The following is a 16,900-nucleotide window of genomic DNA, read 5'->3' as shown; positions in this document are numbered from 1 at the left end:
GGCATCCTTGTCAATACAAAGCAACCTAAGTCCAAAATGAGGTCAAGGTCAAACCGAGGTCAGGTGATGTCTGTAGATGAGGAATGGTCACAGGTTATGTCTGCATTAGTATAAAGTCATTCTAGTAAGGAGTATTGATGCTAGACGAAACGGTTCCATTTGGTTAACCAAGAGATGGCCCATATAAAGCAACCTAAGTCCAAAATAAGGTCAAGGTCAAGGTCAAACTGAGGTCAGGTGAGGTCTGAAGATGAGGAATGGTCACAGGTTATGTCTGCATTAGTATAAAGTCATTCTAGTAAGGGGTATTGATGCTAGACGAAACGGTCCCATTTGGTTAACCAAGAGATGGCCCATATAAAGCAACCTGAGTCCAAAATGAGGTCAAGGTCAAACTGAGGTCAGGTGATGTCTGAAGATGAGGAATGGTCACAGGTTACATCTGCATTAGTATCAAGTCATTCTAGTAAGGGGTATTGATGCTAGACAAAACAGTCCCATTTGGTTAACCTCGTACGGAAGGACGAACAGACAGGACGATCACTATATGCCTCCCGCATCAGTAGATGCCGGGGGCATAAAAAGGCCAATTTTTCGATAATGCAAGGGCCGTAACTCCAAAATGCCTTGACCGATTTGGCTAGTTATCGAACGTGGCTGAGGCCCCATTGTCAAACACATTTTGTTCAAGTTTGGTGAAAATCAGATGAGAAATGTTCGACTTAGAGTGCGGATATGAGTAAAAAGGCCAATTTTTTTGTAATTCAAGGGCCGTAACTCCAAAAAGCCTGGACCAATTCGGCTATGTATCGAACTTGGCCGAGGTCTCATGGTCAAACACATTTTGTTTAAGTTTGGTGAAGATTAGATCAGAAATATTCAAATAAGAGTGCAGACAAGAGTAAAAAGCCCGATTTTTGGTAATTCAAGGGCCATAACTCCAAGACGCCTGGACCAATTTGGCTAGTTATCGAACTTGGCCGAGGTCTTATGGTCAAACACATTTTGTTTAAGTTTGGTGAAAATTGGATGAGAAATGTTCGACTTAAGAGTGCGGACAAGCTTTGTGACAGACACACACACAGACTGGAGTAAATCAATGTCTCCCACACCACAGTGTGGTGGGAGACATAATTATATATAAAATAGTAAGACTCTATTTTGACAGGCGTTACTGTTCATATCAGCATTTTCATGCTTTTTCAGTTATAATTCAAGGTTAAAAGGTAGGGCGGGAGCAGGGCTTTAATCTTTTGTAATTATTTAATGTTTCTTGGGTGTCTGCAATCATTCTTTTACTAACAATTTGCCAACAAAAACATGCTAAATGAAACAGGAGGGCCATGAAGGCCCTGTATCGCTCACCTGACCTATAGACCTAAAGATCATCAAAATTAACATTCTGACCAAATTTCATTTAAGATATGGTCATAAATGTGGCCTCCGAAGTGTTAACTAGTTTTTCCTTTGATTTGACCCTGTGACCTAGTTTTTGACCCAACTTGACCCAGATTCGAACTTGACCTAAGGATCATCAAGTTTAATATTCTGACTGGGTTTAATGAAGATACAGTCATTAATGTGGCCTCTAGAGTGTTAACAAGTTTTTCCTTTGATTTGACCTAGTGACCTAGTTTTTGACCCCATCTGACCCAGATTTAAACTTGACCTAAAGATCATCAAGATTAACATTCTGACCAAGTTTCATTAAGATATGGTCATAAATGTGGCCTCTACAGTGTTGACTAGCTTTTCCTTTGATTTGACCAGGTGACCTAGTTTCTGAACCCAGATGACCCAATATCAACCTCGTACAAGACTTTATTAAGGATAACAATCTGACCAAGTTTCATTAAGATTGGGCCAAAATTGTGACCTTTAGAGTGTTAACAAACTTTTCCTTTGATCTGACCTAATGACCTAGTTTTTGACCCCAGGTGACCCAATATCGAACTCGTCCAAGATTTTATTGAGGATAACATTCTGACGAAGTTTCATTAAGATTGGGCCAAAATTGTGACCTTTCAGAGTGTTAACAAGCCTTTCCTTTGATTTGACCTGGTGACCTAGTTTTTGACTCCAGATGACCCAATATCAAATTCATCCATCATTATCAAAGGTAACATTATGACTAAGTTTCTCATTAAAATTGGGCCAACAATATGATAATATACAATAATCATTAACAAATTACCCTCAGCATTAATCAACAAGAGCTGTCAGAGGACAGCAACGCTCGACTATTCAACAGCCTTGTCAATTGAATGAATACAAAAGTTGAAAAAGGGGCATAATTTTGTAAAATGCAAAGTAGAGGTATTGAACCTCTGTACTGCATGTCATATCATGACAGTGAACAAGTGTGTGAAGTTTCAATCCTTTCCAATTTGTGGATACTGAGATACCAGCTTACATACAAAAACTTAACAAAAAACTGCTAAGTCAAAGGGGCATAATTTTGTAAAAATGCCAAGTAGAGTTATGGGACCTTCACAGTGCATGTTAGATCATGACAGTGAACAAGTGTGTGAAGTTTCAATCCATTCCAATTAGTGGATACTGAGATATCAGATTACATACAAAAATTTAACCAAAAACTGCTAAGTCGAAAAAGGGGCATAATTTTGAAAAAAAGAGAGTAGAGTTATGGGACTTGCTTAGTGCATGTCAGATCAGGATAGTGAACAAGTATGTGAAGTTTCAATCCATTCCCATTAGTAAGTACTGAGATACCAGCTTACATACAAAACCTTAACCAAAAATTTCTAAGTCGAAAAAGGGGCATAATTTTGTAAAAAAGCAAAATAGAGTTATGGAACCTGTGCAATGTAGATCAGTTCATCACAGTGAATAAGTGTGTGAAGTTTCAATCCATTCCCACAAGTGGTTACTGAGTTACCAGCTTACATACAAAACCTTAACAAAAAATTTCTAAGTCGAAAAAGGGGCATAATTTTGTAAAAAAGCAAAATAGAGTTATGGAACCTGTGCAATGTAAGTCAGTTTGTCACAGTGAATAAGTGTGTGAAGTTTCAATCCATTCCCACAAGTGGTTACTGAGATACCAGCTTACATACAAAACCTTAACCAAAATCGGGACGCGGACACGGACGCGGACGCGGACGCCGACGCATGGGCGAGTGCAATAGCTCACTATTCTATGAATAGTCGAGCTAAAAAGTGAAAATAAGTATGTGCAAAAGAAGATAATTATAAATAATAGAATATTCATTGCATATTACACTTCAGTTGACCTTTGATCAAGTGACCCCAAATAATAGGGGTCATCTACTCTGCATGTCCAATCATCCTATTAAGTTTTAACATTCTAGGTCAAGTGGTTCTCGAGTTATTTTTGAAAAATAATTTTACATGACCAAGCCCCTGTGACTTTGACCTTTAATAGACTGAGCCAAAAATCAATAGGGGTCATCTACTCTGCATGTTCAAACATTCTATGAAATTTCAACATTCTGGGTCAAGTGGTTCTCAAGTTATTGAACGGATATTGTTTTCCATGTTCAAGCTCCTGTGACCTTGACCTTTAACAGAGTGACCCAAAAATTGATAGGGGTAATCTACTCTGAATTTTCAATCATCCTATGAAGTTTCAACATTCTGGATCAAGAGGTTCTCAAGTCAAGTTACTGACCGGAAATTGTTATCAATGTTCAGGCCCCTGTGACCTTGACCTTTAATGGAGTGACCCCAAAATCAATAGGATCATTTACTCTGCATGAACAATCATCTTATGTAGTTTCAACATTCTGGGTCAAGAGGTTCTCAAGTTACTGACCGGAAATGGTTTTCAATGTTCAGGCCCCTGTGACCTTGACCTTTAACAAAATGACCCCAAAAACATTAGGGGTCATCTACACTACATGACCTATCATCCTATGAAGTTTCAACATTTTGGGTCAAGTGGTTCTAGATGTTGATCAGAAATGGTTTTCAATGTTCAGGCCCCTGTGACCTTGACCTTCAATGAAGTGACCCCAAAATCAATAGGGGTCATCTACTCTGCATGACCAATCACCCTATGAAGTTTCAACATTCTGGGTCAAGTGGTACTCAAGTTATTGATCTGAAATGGTTTTAAATGTTCAGGCCCCCATGACCTTGACCTTGATGGAGTGACCCCAAAAAATAGGGGTCATCTACACTACATGACCAATATCCTATGAAGTTTCATTATTCTGAGTTACGTTGTTCTCTAGTTATTGATCGAAAATGGTTTTCAATGTTCAGGCCCCTGTGACCTTGACCTTTAACAGAGTGACCCCTAAAATCAATAGGAGTCATCTACTCTGCATGAGTAATCATCCTATGAAGTTTCAACATTCTGGGTCAAATGCTACTCAAGTTATTGATCGGAAATGGTTTTCAATGTTCAGGCCCCTGTGACCTTGACCTTTGACGGAGTGACCCCAAAAACAATAGGGGTCATCTACGCTAAATGACCAATCATCCTATGAAGTTTCAACATTCTGGGTCAAGTGGTTCTAGATGTTGATCAGAAATGGTTTTCAATATTCCGGCCTCTGTGACCTTGACCTTTAATGGAGTGACCCAAAAATCAACAAGGGTTATCTACTCTGTATGACAAATCATCCTATTTAGTTACCTTGACCTTTAACAGAGTGACCCCCTAAATCAATAGGGGTCATCTACTCTGTATGACCAATCATCCTATGAAGTTTCAACATTCTGGGTCAAGTGGTACTCAAGTTATTGACTAGAAATGGTTTTCAATGTTCAGGCCCCTGTGACCTTGACCTTTGATGGAGTGACCCCAAAAACAACAGGGGTCATCTACACTACATGATCAATCATCCCATGAAGTTTCAACATTCTGGGTCAAGTGGTTCTCTAGTTATTGATCGAAAATGGTTTTCAATGTTCAGGCCCCTGTGACCTTGACTTTTAAAAAGTAACCCCCAAAATCAATAGGGGTCATCTACTCTGCATGACCAATCATCCTATGAAGTTTCAACATTCTGGGTCAAGTGGTACTCATGTTATTAATCGAAAATGGTTTTCAATGTTCAGGCCCCTGTGACCTTGACCTTTGACGGAGTGACCCCCCAAAAAATAGATCTCATCTACACTACATGACCAATCATCCTATGAAGCTTTAACATTCTAGGTAAAGTGGTTCTCTAGTTATTGATCAGAAATGGTTTTCAATGTTTAGGCCCTTGTGACCTTGACCTTTGAAGGAGTGACCCCAAAAACAATAGGGTCTTCTACTCCAGCAGCCCTACAACCCTATGAAGTTTGAAGGTTCTAGATCAAATGGTTCTCCAGGTATTGACTGGAAATGAAGTGTGACATACATACCAACGGACAGACAGGGCAAAAACAATATGGGGGAGGAGGGGGGGCTAATAAAATGTAAAAGAAATCAGGAAGAGTAAAAAGAATTATTTACAACTTTTTCTACAAAGATATCCTGACCTCACAACATTATGACATCATGATGTGATGCACATGACACTGTGCGGACAAACTGGATGTAATTCAGTTAAATCATTGAAAATACATAAAATTAATTGAAAAATTTGTTTCAGCAAAAGATCGAAATGTATTTCACTCATGAACAACAAAATTTACATTTTCACTCTTGGCTGCGCCAATTGTGAAAATATTGTATTATAGTGTTCACTCTGTGAAATATATTTCGATCTTTCACTAAAACAAAAAAATATCCTCTATTTCATATCTGAATAAACTTTTGTTTGCAATATAATATATTCAACAATGTGCCCTACAAAGTACTGCTATATTGTCAAGACATAATCTGGTATTATCTTAAATCATTCCCCCACCTACTCCTCAGAGGAAATATAAATCAAGCCTTACAACCACAACCACACTATAAACACTTAAATCTATATTCTACAACTTTTATTGATCAGACAGAGGAATTATTGATCACCTATAAAATCAATGGGTACCCGTACCTATTACTAAATTATCAGCTAGATCTAGTGCCATTTATCAAGAACGATTGACTGGTTTGAAATATATTTAAAGCCCATGTGTTGGAAAACCTTTAAGTAAACAGTTTCTGTGGATATAAAGCAGAAGTGGGGAATTAGATTTTCATACTATGGATTACAAAATTATACCTTCAAAAATGAAACAGTATATATTTTAAACTGAGAAAGTAAATGATATAAGTACAAAATAAAAATGGATACAGTATCAAATCATGAACAAAACTGCTTCAGAAGAAACAAACTTAGTTCTCACTAGATAATCTCACAGAAACACTTCAAAACAGGAATATTTGGAGAAAAAATTTAACTGAAAGTTTTTTAAATAACTGACAATTATAAAAATATGAAAACAGTTAAGAAGAAACAGAAATCTGAAAAATGCTGAAAGATGTTTTTGGAACAGAAATAATAATATAATGTTTAATGTGTGAACTTTATAAAGTACCACAGACCTTGTTGACAAAAAAGTTAAAAGGAAGAATTACCAATACACATTTTAAATATAATAATTTCATTATTCAAATCTTGTTCGACATTCTTTAAAACAAAATTAGAATAAGTGAAACTGTTGCGAGTCTATCAGACAAACAAAAATTAAATTTTTAGACGGACTTATTTCAAAACCAGCCTGTCAAGTACTGTTTAAATCTCTCTTAGTACAAAACACATTTCTGGTACCAATAGAACCAGAAACTGCTTAACTGAATGCGAGACCTTCAAAAGTGGGTTTCTGATACAAAAAGAGTCTAAAGTCTCTGATCTGATGTTTAAATAAAAAAAGGATCAGCAATTTTTTGATGGCAAACATCCACAGTGATTCTACTATGTATACTAGGGGAATCAAGTTTCGAAAATGGAGAGGATCAGCTACGAAAGAAAACATTTCAGGAAAAGATCTATCACCAGGATGAAACTACTGACATTCGATGACTCTAATTTAGTAAACGTTCAAAAAAAATGTAAGCGGTTTCATAAGGAGACTCCGTGGTTAAGAAACTGAAACACTCATCAGCAGGTCAACTAGTATGGAACTAGTAGGACACTGAAATTGCACATCAGCCATATTATTTAAAAAGTCTAAAATATTAATAAATCGGACTCGTCAACATAACAATTTGCTCCACTGTTTATGTCAGTACTTCAGATTTTACATTTTGAAAGTCTGAAATTACATATCTTTAAACAGATCAATAAATATATCAAAGGTTTAAATCGATGGATCTTTGAACATGTGCCAAAACTTATTGACATTTAAAGTTTATGGGAAACCGGAAACGTATGAAGAATGTGCATGCGCAAAGTGAGACGGAAGTAAAGAAACTGAGTCAATTTGACCTGCTTAAATTGTGTAGAATTTCAGAAGTGAAAGAAGCTATCTGTGAAAGGTAATGTAAGAGCAATTTTGAGAATGCTTTCTTTAAAAGATTTTTTTCTAAACTAAACATTAAAAATAATCACAACACATTTCATTAAAGTTTTAAAGCCAAAAGGCATGCTATTCTCCCCATTTCCCACCAACACAATGTGATGCACCATACCAATTTTTGTCTTTTATTGGCAGAAATATTAAGACAGCTAAGCAGTGGTTGTGAATGCAACATGCAGCAATACTATTGTCTTATCTGTGGAAGGTTGTTGAAGAGACCAGTGCAGACCAAAAATGGTCACAGATTTTGTAAAGGGTGTTTTTTCAAAAGAAGGTAGGTTTGTTTGTTTTTCACTGGGTTTACAATCACATGGCCACAGATTATAAGGTGACTTTCCAGCTTTTAACAGTGAAGGAAAGACCAATCCCTCCAGAATTACTTTAGATAGGCACTGGTGTAGGAACACCAGTCTTCAGAAAGTCATTGTATAGCAGTGATCTGCCGAGGCCGCGATATCGCGAAAATGTCGCGTAAAATTACGATTGTCACGCAAAAATCGGTCTAGAAACACCGATTGTTGCGTTACCAAAATTTTGGGGACAAATGTGTGTGTGGACAACCGGAACTGAGTTCGAATCGTTCACATTTCTTTCGCATCCCAACTGAAGAGTTTCCCACAAAAATGTCACTTTGACTTGCCAGCAAAGAGACAATGAACAATTTTAAGCTATGTTTCTGTATTTGCAGATAAGAAAAAGGTTCATTCTAATGATTTACTTTCTATTACTTTATGCCACTTCATAAACAGCTCCATAGACTACAGAAACCTCGACGTTGTATACAGTTCTCTGCCCACTGTTGCTTACCGTTCTCCACCAATGTCTTGGTAGGTGAAATGGAAACAAATCTGTTGACTGCCCTGTCATCTCAAATACTAAATATTATCACAAAATTAAACCCCAAAGTGTGCAGAAAATTTGAATGAAGCCTAAAAGTAAAGTAACTCCAAATTTCAGGAGGGATGATTTAATAAGTACCAATTATTGGACTACAACTGATACTTCAATTCTAATGTTACTTATTTATATCATTGACATATGATCAAAAGTTGTTGTCACCAAGATTTTGAAAATGTCACCACATTTTTGATACCAAGGGGACATTAATTTTGTCCCCACTATTTTTGATCCTCAGCAGATCACTGTGTATAGTGATGGTAGTGATTTTAAGTCACCAACTTAAACTGCTTGGCCAAAAGAACCCTGACAAAATGAACTAAAAGTTATGGTTATGGTGAGATGCCATATCTTTATTATTTCTACTATAGTTCTAACACATCAACTGAAAGATTTGTTAATACTAAGTTCATAAGATTCTTCCAATGGTATTCATAGTTTATTTTTCTTCAAATGTATGTTTAACATTACTTCCACTAGGTAAGAACAATCACTAAATTTCGCTGTTTTCGAGAGTTTCAGCAGCAACTTATTCCCAGCAGGTAACTGACAGCCTCCTTACATTTAATTTATAAAAAATCTTCCTATCGTAAGTTATAAGTCTCATGATTCATTTTATGGCAGAAATTTGGTTTTTGAGTAAGTTTACAGAGCAGAACATTGTCATACCACCTTACAAAGAAATTTTTTTTTGCTGAATTAGGACTGGCAGACAGCGATGTATTCTATGTGTTGAAGATGAAGTGCCTGAAGAACAAGACTGTTTCAATCTGGGAATAGTAAGTCTATTTTACATCAATACTGAATTTTTACTGGAATCATTTTCTTCTTGAAATCTGCCAAGGTTTAGATGCAATATACATGCATTAAAATATTCATTATACAGTTCTTCCTTTTTGAAGGAAATTATAGATCCATCAGAACTAACACCATTAACTGCACACTGAGAATTTTTAAACTATGTACCTGTAGCAAATTATGCAATACAGTATCAAGTCTACCATGCTGCTGTACCACTTTACTGGAACATGATTGTAGGTAAATGTGTTCATACCAGCCCGGACTGTCATACTGGACAATACAGGGCTGGTCTATTACTGAACACTTATAAAACAAAAGAGCACCGCCTTGCGGGTGCTGATGCTCATCTGTTTTTTTTGTACAACAGAAAAATTGTCTTGCCCATGATTTTCTAAGTCCAAAAAGGACCATAATTCTTGCAAAAAGCAGGACAGAGTTATGTTTCTTGGTGTACAGAGTCAGCTTATGATGGTGAACAACTGTTGCAAGTTTCAAAGCAATAGCTTTGATAGTTTAGGAGAAAAGTATACCTAAACATAAAACTTAACCAATAAATCTGATATTTTCTAAGTCCAAAAGGGGCCATAATTCTTGCAAAAAGCAGGACAGAGTTATGTTTCTTCCTGTACATGGTCAGCTTATGATGGTGAACAAGTGTTGCAAGTTTTAAAGCAATAGCTTTGATAGCTTATGAGAAAAGCTGACCTAAACATAAAACGTAACCAAGAAATCTGATTTTCTAAATCCAATAGGGGCCATAATTCTTGCAAAAAGCTGGATGGAGTAATGTTTCTTGCTGTACAGGGTGAGCTACTGATGATGAACAAGTGTTGCAAGAAGTTTCAAAGCAATACCTTTGACAGTTTAGGAGAAAAGCTGACCTAAACATAAAACTTAACCAGGCAACGCCGACGCCGACCCAGATCAAGTGATGACAATAACTCATCATTTCTTTTCAAAAAATCAGATGAGCTAAAAATGTTTATTGACAACTTTTTTGCCTTTTTATTTTTCATCTTTTCTTTAACCACATCAAAATGGCTGCTTAGACGTTTTCATGTGTGTTCCGGTTTAGTGTTTTTCAGCAATTTTCAATCATATAAATGATGGTGATACTGTCTACTTGTAACAGTGAGCCCAATGCCCAACTGTATAGTGCAGCCTCATTGGAATATCAAGCCATAGACATGTGACATGATACCCCACCAAGTCACATTTTACCGATACCAGGCTGATCAGTCCTAGTTCTATCTTCTTAATGTTGAGCATCAAGAGAGAAAGCTACTAGTATTTATAATTTTTCACATCTTTGGTATGACGCTGCCAGGAATGGAACCCACAACCTCCCACATTTGAAGAGGGCGCGCTCTTCCAATAGTCTACTGAGGTGGTTTCTAGTTTTTTAAGAGCAATAAGAGCTGTAATACAAGAAAGGATGGCACTGTTGCAGAGCAATACAAGGCAGTCTGATATACAGCTAAACCCACCGCCACTGTTATGGATAGTGAAAGGGTAAACCTTTCACCTTTAGCTGCGACCTTGGCCTTGAACTGATATGGCTGACTCATGAATTCTGCACAATGTCTTGATGAGGTGATCATTTGACCAAAGTTTTATAAAATTTCTTCAAGGGGTTTAGGAGATATAGAGCAGACACAAAATGGAAGGCTCAAACCTTTGACCTTCAGTTGTGACCTTGACCTTCAGCCAGCATGGCTGACTCATAGGTTCTGCAAATCGTCTTGATGAGGTGATCATTTGACCAAAGTTTCATAAAAATCCTTCAAGGGGTTTAGGAGATATGATGCAGACACAAAAGTGTTACGGACAGACGGAGACCATTCCTATAACCCCCCACCACTTGTGGCGGGGGATAAAGCAATAAAAATATTCTTACAGAATTTTTTGTTTTTGTTGCTATAGCATCAAAAGCTTAAGATGTAGCAAATGAATTATAAAGGCTTCTTAACACTGCAACCATAAATTATAGGACCTGCATATTTTCCAAATTGCCTGCTCTTTAACTCTTGTTTCCAAAATCCTTTACCAGGTACTTAAGAAATAATTTATAGCAAAAGAGTGCTTTAACACTATTTATGCATGATGGCAGGTTATACGTTGGGCATAATAATTTCACGAGGGCTGTGTGAGTGTATAAATAGTGTTAAAGCACTCTTTTACTATAAATTATTTCAATTTTAATATGCCTTTAATCTAAAACGGTAGATAAAATATAGTAGCGCTCTTTCTTAGTCGCAACAAAAACTTTGACGCTACTGCACGTTATCGTGACATCATTCTAGCGTAAGCATGTTTTAACAGGGACAAGCACATTAGAATTTGAGTTTAGTACTGATCTCAAGTCCCAAAGTAAATATAACTTGTAAGAACTCAATACAACATTAATTTTTGTAAAATAAGTAAGTTTTAAACTAAATGCAGATTCAGTGGTTCCGTAAGAAAAAAGGCCAGTCTATTTTAACCATAAAATAGGTCTAAAGATAACTGGTCTGGAAACAAACAAGAGTAAATAAAAAATTTATGCTGTCTAGAAGTAAAATGCTGACACCTTACATTTCAAATCAGACTGATGGCTTATCATATTTTCATTTTTATTATCCCCCAACAAAAGTCGGAGGGATATAGTTTTGGCATTGTCCGCCTGTCCGTCCGTCCGGAGCCATATCTAGAAAGTGGTTGGGAATATTTAAATAAAACTTCATGTACATGTTCATCACCATGAGGTTAAAACACGGTCCTCACGGAAAAATCACGATTGTTGTGATATTATATAATGTCTCTAATATTGTCAGATCACATATAAATATTTATTGCAATTAAAGGTTTTTTAAACATTAATGATATCCAGTGCCGATTCTTAGGAAAGTTTCGAACATATTTCGTTTTGTCATATTTATGATTTTGAAGTACCTTTATAGAAAGTAAAATTTAACTTGGCTGTATGATAGTATGCCTAGAGTTTTCAAAATTGTGACTTGCGTAGGCATTCTCTGAAGATAGACGACTACTATGTTAAAATTATCTACTAGGTGCCACAAGACTTGCCCGGTAGTTGCCGTTGAGAGGCCCTTTACAGTGAAATAAATGAGTCAAAGGTCATTCAGTGCATATTTTCATGAGTGTCACATAAAATACCTTGTATCTTGGTCATTTATCACTGTAGAATAACAACAATGGTATCAAAATGAAGCCAGGGCATTGTATATTTATTTACAAACACTTAATCAAATTTTCTCATTTACATACTTATGAGTATCCATGAAAACTTAAAAATGGGCAGATAATTCGTTAAAAAGAGATTTTCAAATAATACAAAGATCAATATGGACAAAAATAAGCAGAATATGTATATCCAGACTACACAGAGTGGCCTGGTTCTATACCTTGGATACATAGGTAACCTGTCTATATACCAGTGCCATCCAAAGTGACTTGAATGTATAGCCATGATGGCATGTCATGACAATATACCCAGAATGGTGTGTATGTAAATCGAAGATACCCTTATTAGCCTATAAAAAAAAATATATACAACTGTATAGCCAGGATGACATGCCTGTATACCCAGAATATCTAAAGCAAGGAAACTCGGTTGGCCCTTCTGTATGTCTAGAATACCCAGTCTGTATATTCAGTTTACCAATATTTGCTTGTATGTATACATGGGTAGCCAATATGACCTGTCTGTATGCACTGGATTCCCAGAGAGGCCTTTCTGTATACCCATGATACCCATGGTGATCTGTAGGTATAGCCAGGGTGGCCTTTCTGCATATACAAAACACCCAGAGTGAATGATTGTACAACTAAGATACCCATAGTGGAATGTGCATGTATGTATGTATACCCAGGATAATTTTCCTGTATAACTAGGGTACCCATGTTATCTGTCTCTATATCCACAGTACCTATTGTTGCCTGTATGTATAGCCAGGCTTTTCCCTAGATGTCTGTATGTATAGCAAGAATGGCCAGTCTGTATACATAGGATGCCCAGAGTGGCATATCTGTATACCCTCGATACCGATAGCGGCATGCATATTTAGCCCGCATAATCAGTCTGTACACAAATGATACCAAAAATATTACATCTAGTGTTCACTTGCTGAAGATACTTAAATCTTACACTGAAACAAACAATCATCTTCTATATATTCCACAGGAGTTCATATATGGTGACAAGGCTGTAGTGTACGATATCTACAAACTGGAGGCACAGTGCAGGGAGTGCGGCTGTGTAGCAAACTACAGAGAAATTATGAAGGTAATTATTCATCCTAAAATTTATTTTCACACGACACTTCTATTTTACCTTTCTCCTACCTAAAAGTACTTAAGAGACTTCCAATGTTTTCAATGTATTTCATATAAAAAATTAATTCAGTACTATTCCAATGTTTGCCTACTTTTGAATTAGTGTTTCTACGACTATAAAATCTGCTAGATGTAACTAATTTCTTCAGATTGATCAAGGATTGGGAATATACAAGCTGCATTTTCAGCAATCATTTTCAATTTTAATAAAACTTATAAAGAACTGTGAAGGAAATTGTGCTCAACAATTGGAAAATACTTGCTTACCAGAAAACAGTGGATCTTGATGCAATACGATACTATAGACATTTTACAATATCTTCTGGTGTAACTGGGGAAGGCAGAGTTGAATGAGTGTGTTTGGAGTAACATAAGAAAGTACTAAGGGAAACAATGACAAGGAACATTTTAGAGGTTGAATGGGGACGTTTTCCCAATTGACATCCTAAACTATTTCTCTCTGCCCTCTCACTCATATCAGTTGATAATGTTAAGGTTATGGTAATTTCAAGCTACTGTCAAATAGACAATGTTACCATAAAATTTTCTTTTACAACATCTGAACCCTCTAATATTGTACTCTGGGGTACCTGACCTCAAACCAAGAGTTGTCTGCCTCTTACCAAAAATTCAAAGGTAAAACTAGACTCCCTGGAAAGCAATGATCACCATAAATGCAGTTCTTATGTTATATTGTGATGTGGCTTGGTGTGAGCCATGGACACGCTCTCTTGTTGGTTAGATATCTTCCCTGACCGGTTTCATTCAGCAGTTGTGAACTTCTTCAGAGGACTTGACCGTAACAACAAGGCAAGTTTGGTTTATATAATGCAACCAAAGCCAGCACGATAGTTACTGCAGGCACTAACAATATAGCACTGCAGAACAGAGAGCGAAAGTGAAACAACTCCAAAGATGAGGATAACTTAAGACATATCAAATATATGTATGCCTCTTTAAAAGAAGCAACATAGATCCTAAGTATATATGTAAAGTCTCAAGGCATTAAAGACTACACACTAAACGTGCAGCAATAGTATGATATCAAATCAAAATCATTGAAATCATGCACTGTGACCTAGAGACTGTAAATACCACAAAAATATAAGATGTAACAGGAAATACTCCTGGATCTACAAGCTTCATACTCTCTACCCAGTAGAGATCAATATTTCCAGATAGAATGGGAATACTCAGCCATTTCATTTATCTTAGCAGTTCTTGTGTTAGTTTTGATGGTAGCAGGGGCAATGAAGATAACTATGCCATAACTTTCACCTGGCAATAATGGTTATACCTGAGTAAAAACAGAAGCCCTCCTTATTTTTCTAACAGTCAAGTTGAACATTACACAATAATCAATGACTTAAGAACTAAATCAAAATTGTATTCTCATGGTTATTTGTAATGACTTATAACTACAAGTAATCTATCATGAATCTATTTTTCAGAACCATATCAAAAACCCATGCCAAGGAAGGAATTGCTCATATATTTATCAGATATTCAACAAGCTGACCAGCATGATATTAAACCTACAGTGTTCCATCTGCAGTCCACCTCATGACAGAAACATTCAGTAAAATTTTGGATTAACCAGGATTACACAATTTTCTTGTACAGAGACCAAATGTTTTGTTTATACAAGTTTGCACACAACAAAACTTTTAGTATATGTTGAACAGAATTTGTAAAAATGTAAAGGCAAGTCATGAAACCTGCATCTCTCTAGATTTACAATTGAACATTTAGTTCAACTATGGGATTGTATAGATTTAGAGCTGGAAGTGTGCGATAACTAGCATTTCATTAACCCTTAAATTGAATTTTTCTTAAATTTCTTAAGAATTCATTTTTTAATTTCAATGTTAATAGATAAAACTGCTGTTTTATTCCAATTATAAACCATCATTATCTTGATATTATACCAATTCATACCTTTGCTGTAGTCCAGTAGATTACATGAGAGCTTGGGTCATGCTCTATATCTTCTACCTGGTACACCTTGCTGTACAACAATGAAGGCAACCTGTTCAAATTATAAAATTATTGATATTAAGGTAGTTCTGCACGTTTGAAAAACCGGAAGTGATGGCGTAACGTTATTTATCCGGAAAACGTAGAATATAGAGAAAATCAGTTTATGAATTAATAGAAACCTGTGAGTAAATTTATTACAATGGCACTGTTGATATATTGTTAAAGTCAAAATATGATAGTAAAACATATGGCAGGATAAAAAAAATCAAAATAATAAGTTAAAATTAGCATAATATGTCCCATTCACTTTAATGTTGGTCAAATATCTCAAAAATAAGCATACTGACCTATACATTTTATTTCACCAAATTACAGTCCATATGTTTATTAACAACCATGGGAAGCTTCATCAAAATCTACATTGTAGAAAAAATTCTATTCGGGAAAATGTTATAAAAGTTATGATTTTCCCATAGACTCCCATTATGAAATATTGCATGAGGTCAAAAATTTTCAAAGCAGTCTAGCAAAAACTCAAGCGCACGACCCTATCTTTTTTATTTGCTGAATTTTCTAGGTATATTCTGAAGTTTTGAAAAATCAGAGTTTAATCAAATTCTACATTGTAGAAAATATTTCGATCCAAATGTGCAGAACTACCTTAAAGGTCATAGGAATGGTTTTTATTTTCAACATTTTTCTTTACATATCACCTTTCTATGTCTAAAAACAACATAAAAGTATCAATTTATGTTTGTTTATCTTTTTATAATACATTTTATACCAACAAAAAAAGTGCCTTCCAAAAAAAATTACATGGCTTATTTCCCCTGAATACTCTCGAAAAGGTGTGTGTTTTATCTACACATTGTCATTTTCACAAGCGATTATCACACGTCCGGAACTTGAAACTTGCAAAATAAAAAATAAAGAATATCAATTAAATTATTATAATGAATATCGAGTTTGATGAGGAATTAGACAAATGTCTAGCATGTAAAACAAGTAACAATATGCAATGTAAGATCTTTGTAACATGTTATTGTAGTTCTGCATGTTCACTTCATTTTTTTTTCTACTGTGTAGGCTTTTATTTAACTACAATCAAGTTTTCATAATGAGAGTCTACAGAAAAATAGTTCTGATGAAATTTTTGCATACAGAAAATTTTTTACAATGTAGATTTGAATGAATCTGTCATAACTGTAAATTTACATATTGTTTTTCATTTGATAAAAGAAAATATGTAATAGTCTAGTCAAGATTTCAATAAAGTCTGCATGCTTATGTCTGAGATGAAGTTTGCAAAGTTTTCACACATCAACGTTTATATTCATATCATTAATCTTTTATCAATATAACAAAAGTTTCTATTTTTCATGGTTTGACGCTTCCGTATTCCGGATCAGGGCCTTATTCTTTGTTTTACAGATACATGATGCTCTGTCATCATTTCAAG

The 16,900-nt window shown here is 35.6% G+C and overlaps 1 protein-coding gene across 1 annotated transcript; it reads left to right on the top strand.

Moving 5' to 3' along the window:
* Nucleotides 1-6,034: 6,034 nt before the first annotated feature.
* On the top strand, nucleotides 6,035-15,098 carry LOC128548910 (TNF receptor-associated factor 2-like). The gene is made up of 5 exons (XM_053524541.1): nucleotides 6,035-7,387; nucleotides 7,564-7,702; nucleotides 9,029-9,104; nucleotides 13,310-13,411; nucleotides 14,913-15,098. The coding sequence occupies exons 2-5, from the start codon at nucleotides 7,602-7,604 to the stop codon at nucleotides 15,042-15,044; spliced, it is 411 nt and encodes a 136-aa protein (XP_053380516.1). The 5' UTR covers nucleotides 6,035-7,387; nucleotides 7,564-7,601; the 3' UTR covers nucleotides 15,045-15,098.
* The last annotated feature ends 1,802 nt before the right edge of the window (nucleotides 15,099-16,900 follow it).

The sequence above is a fragment of the Mercenaria mercenaria genome, chromosome 15 (genome assembly GCF_021730395.1).
Source record: "Mercenaria mercenaria strain notata chromosome 15, MADL_Memer_1, whole genome shotgun sequence".
In the NCBI taxonomy this organism is placed as follows: Eukaryota; Metazoa; Mollusca; class Bivalvia; order Venerida; family Veneridae; genus Mercenaria; species Mercenaria mercenaria.
This window is presented reverse-complemented; position numbering and strand designations above follow the sequence as displayed.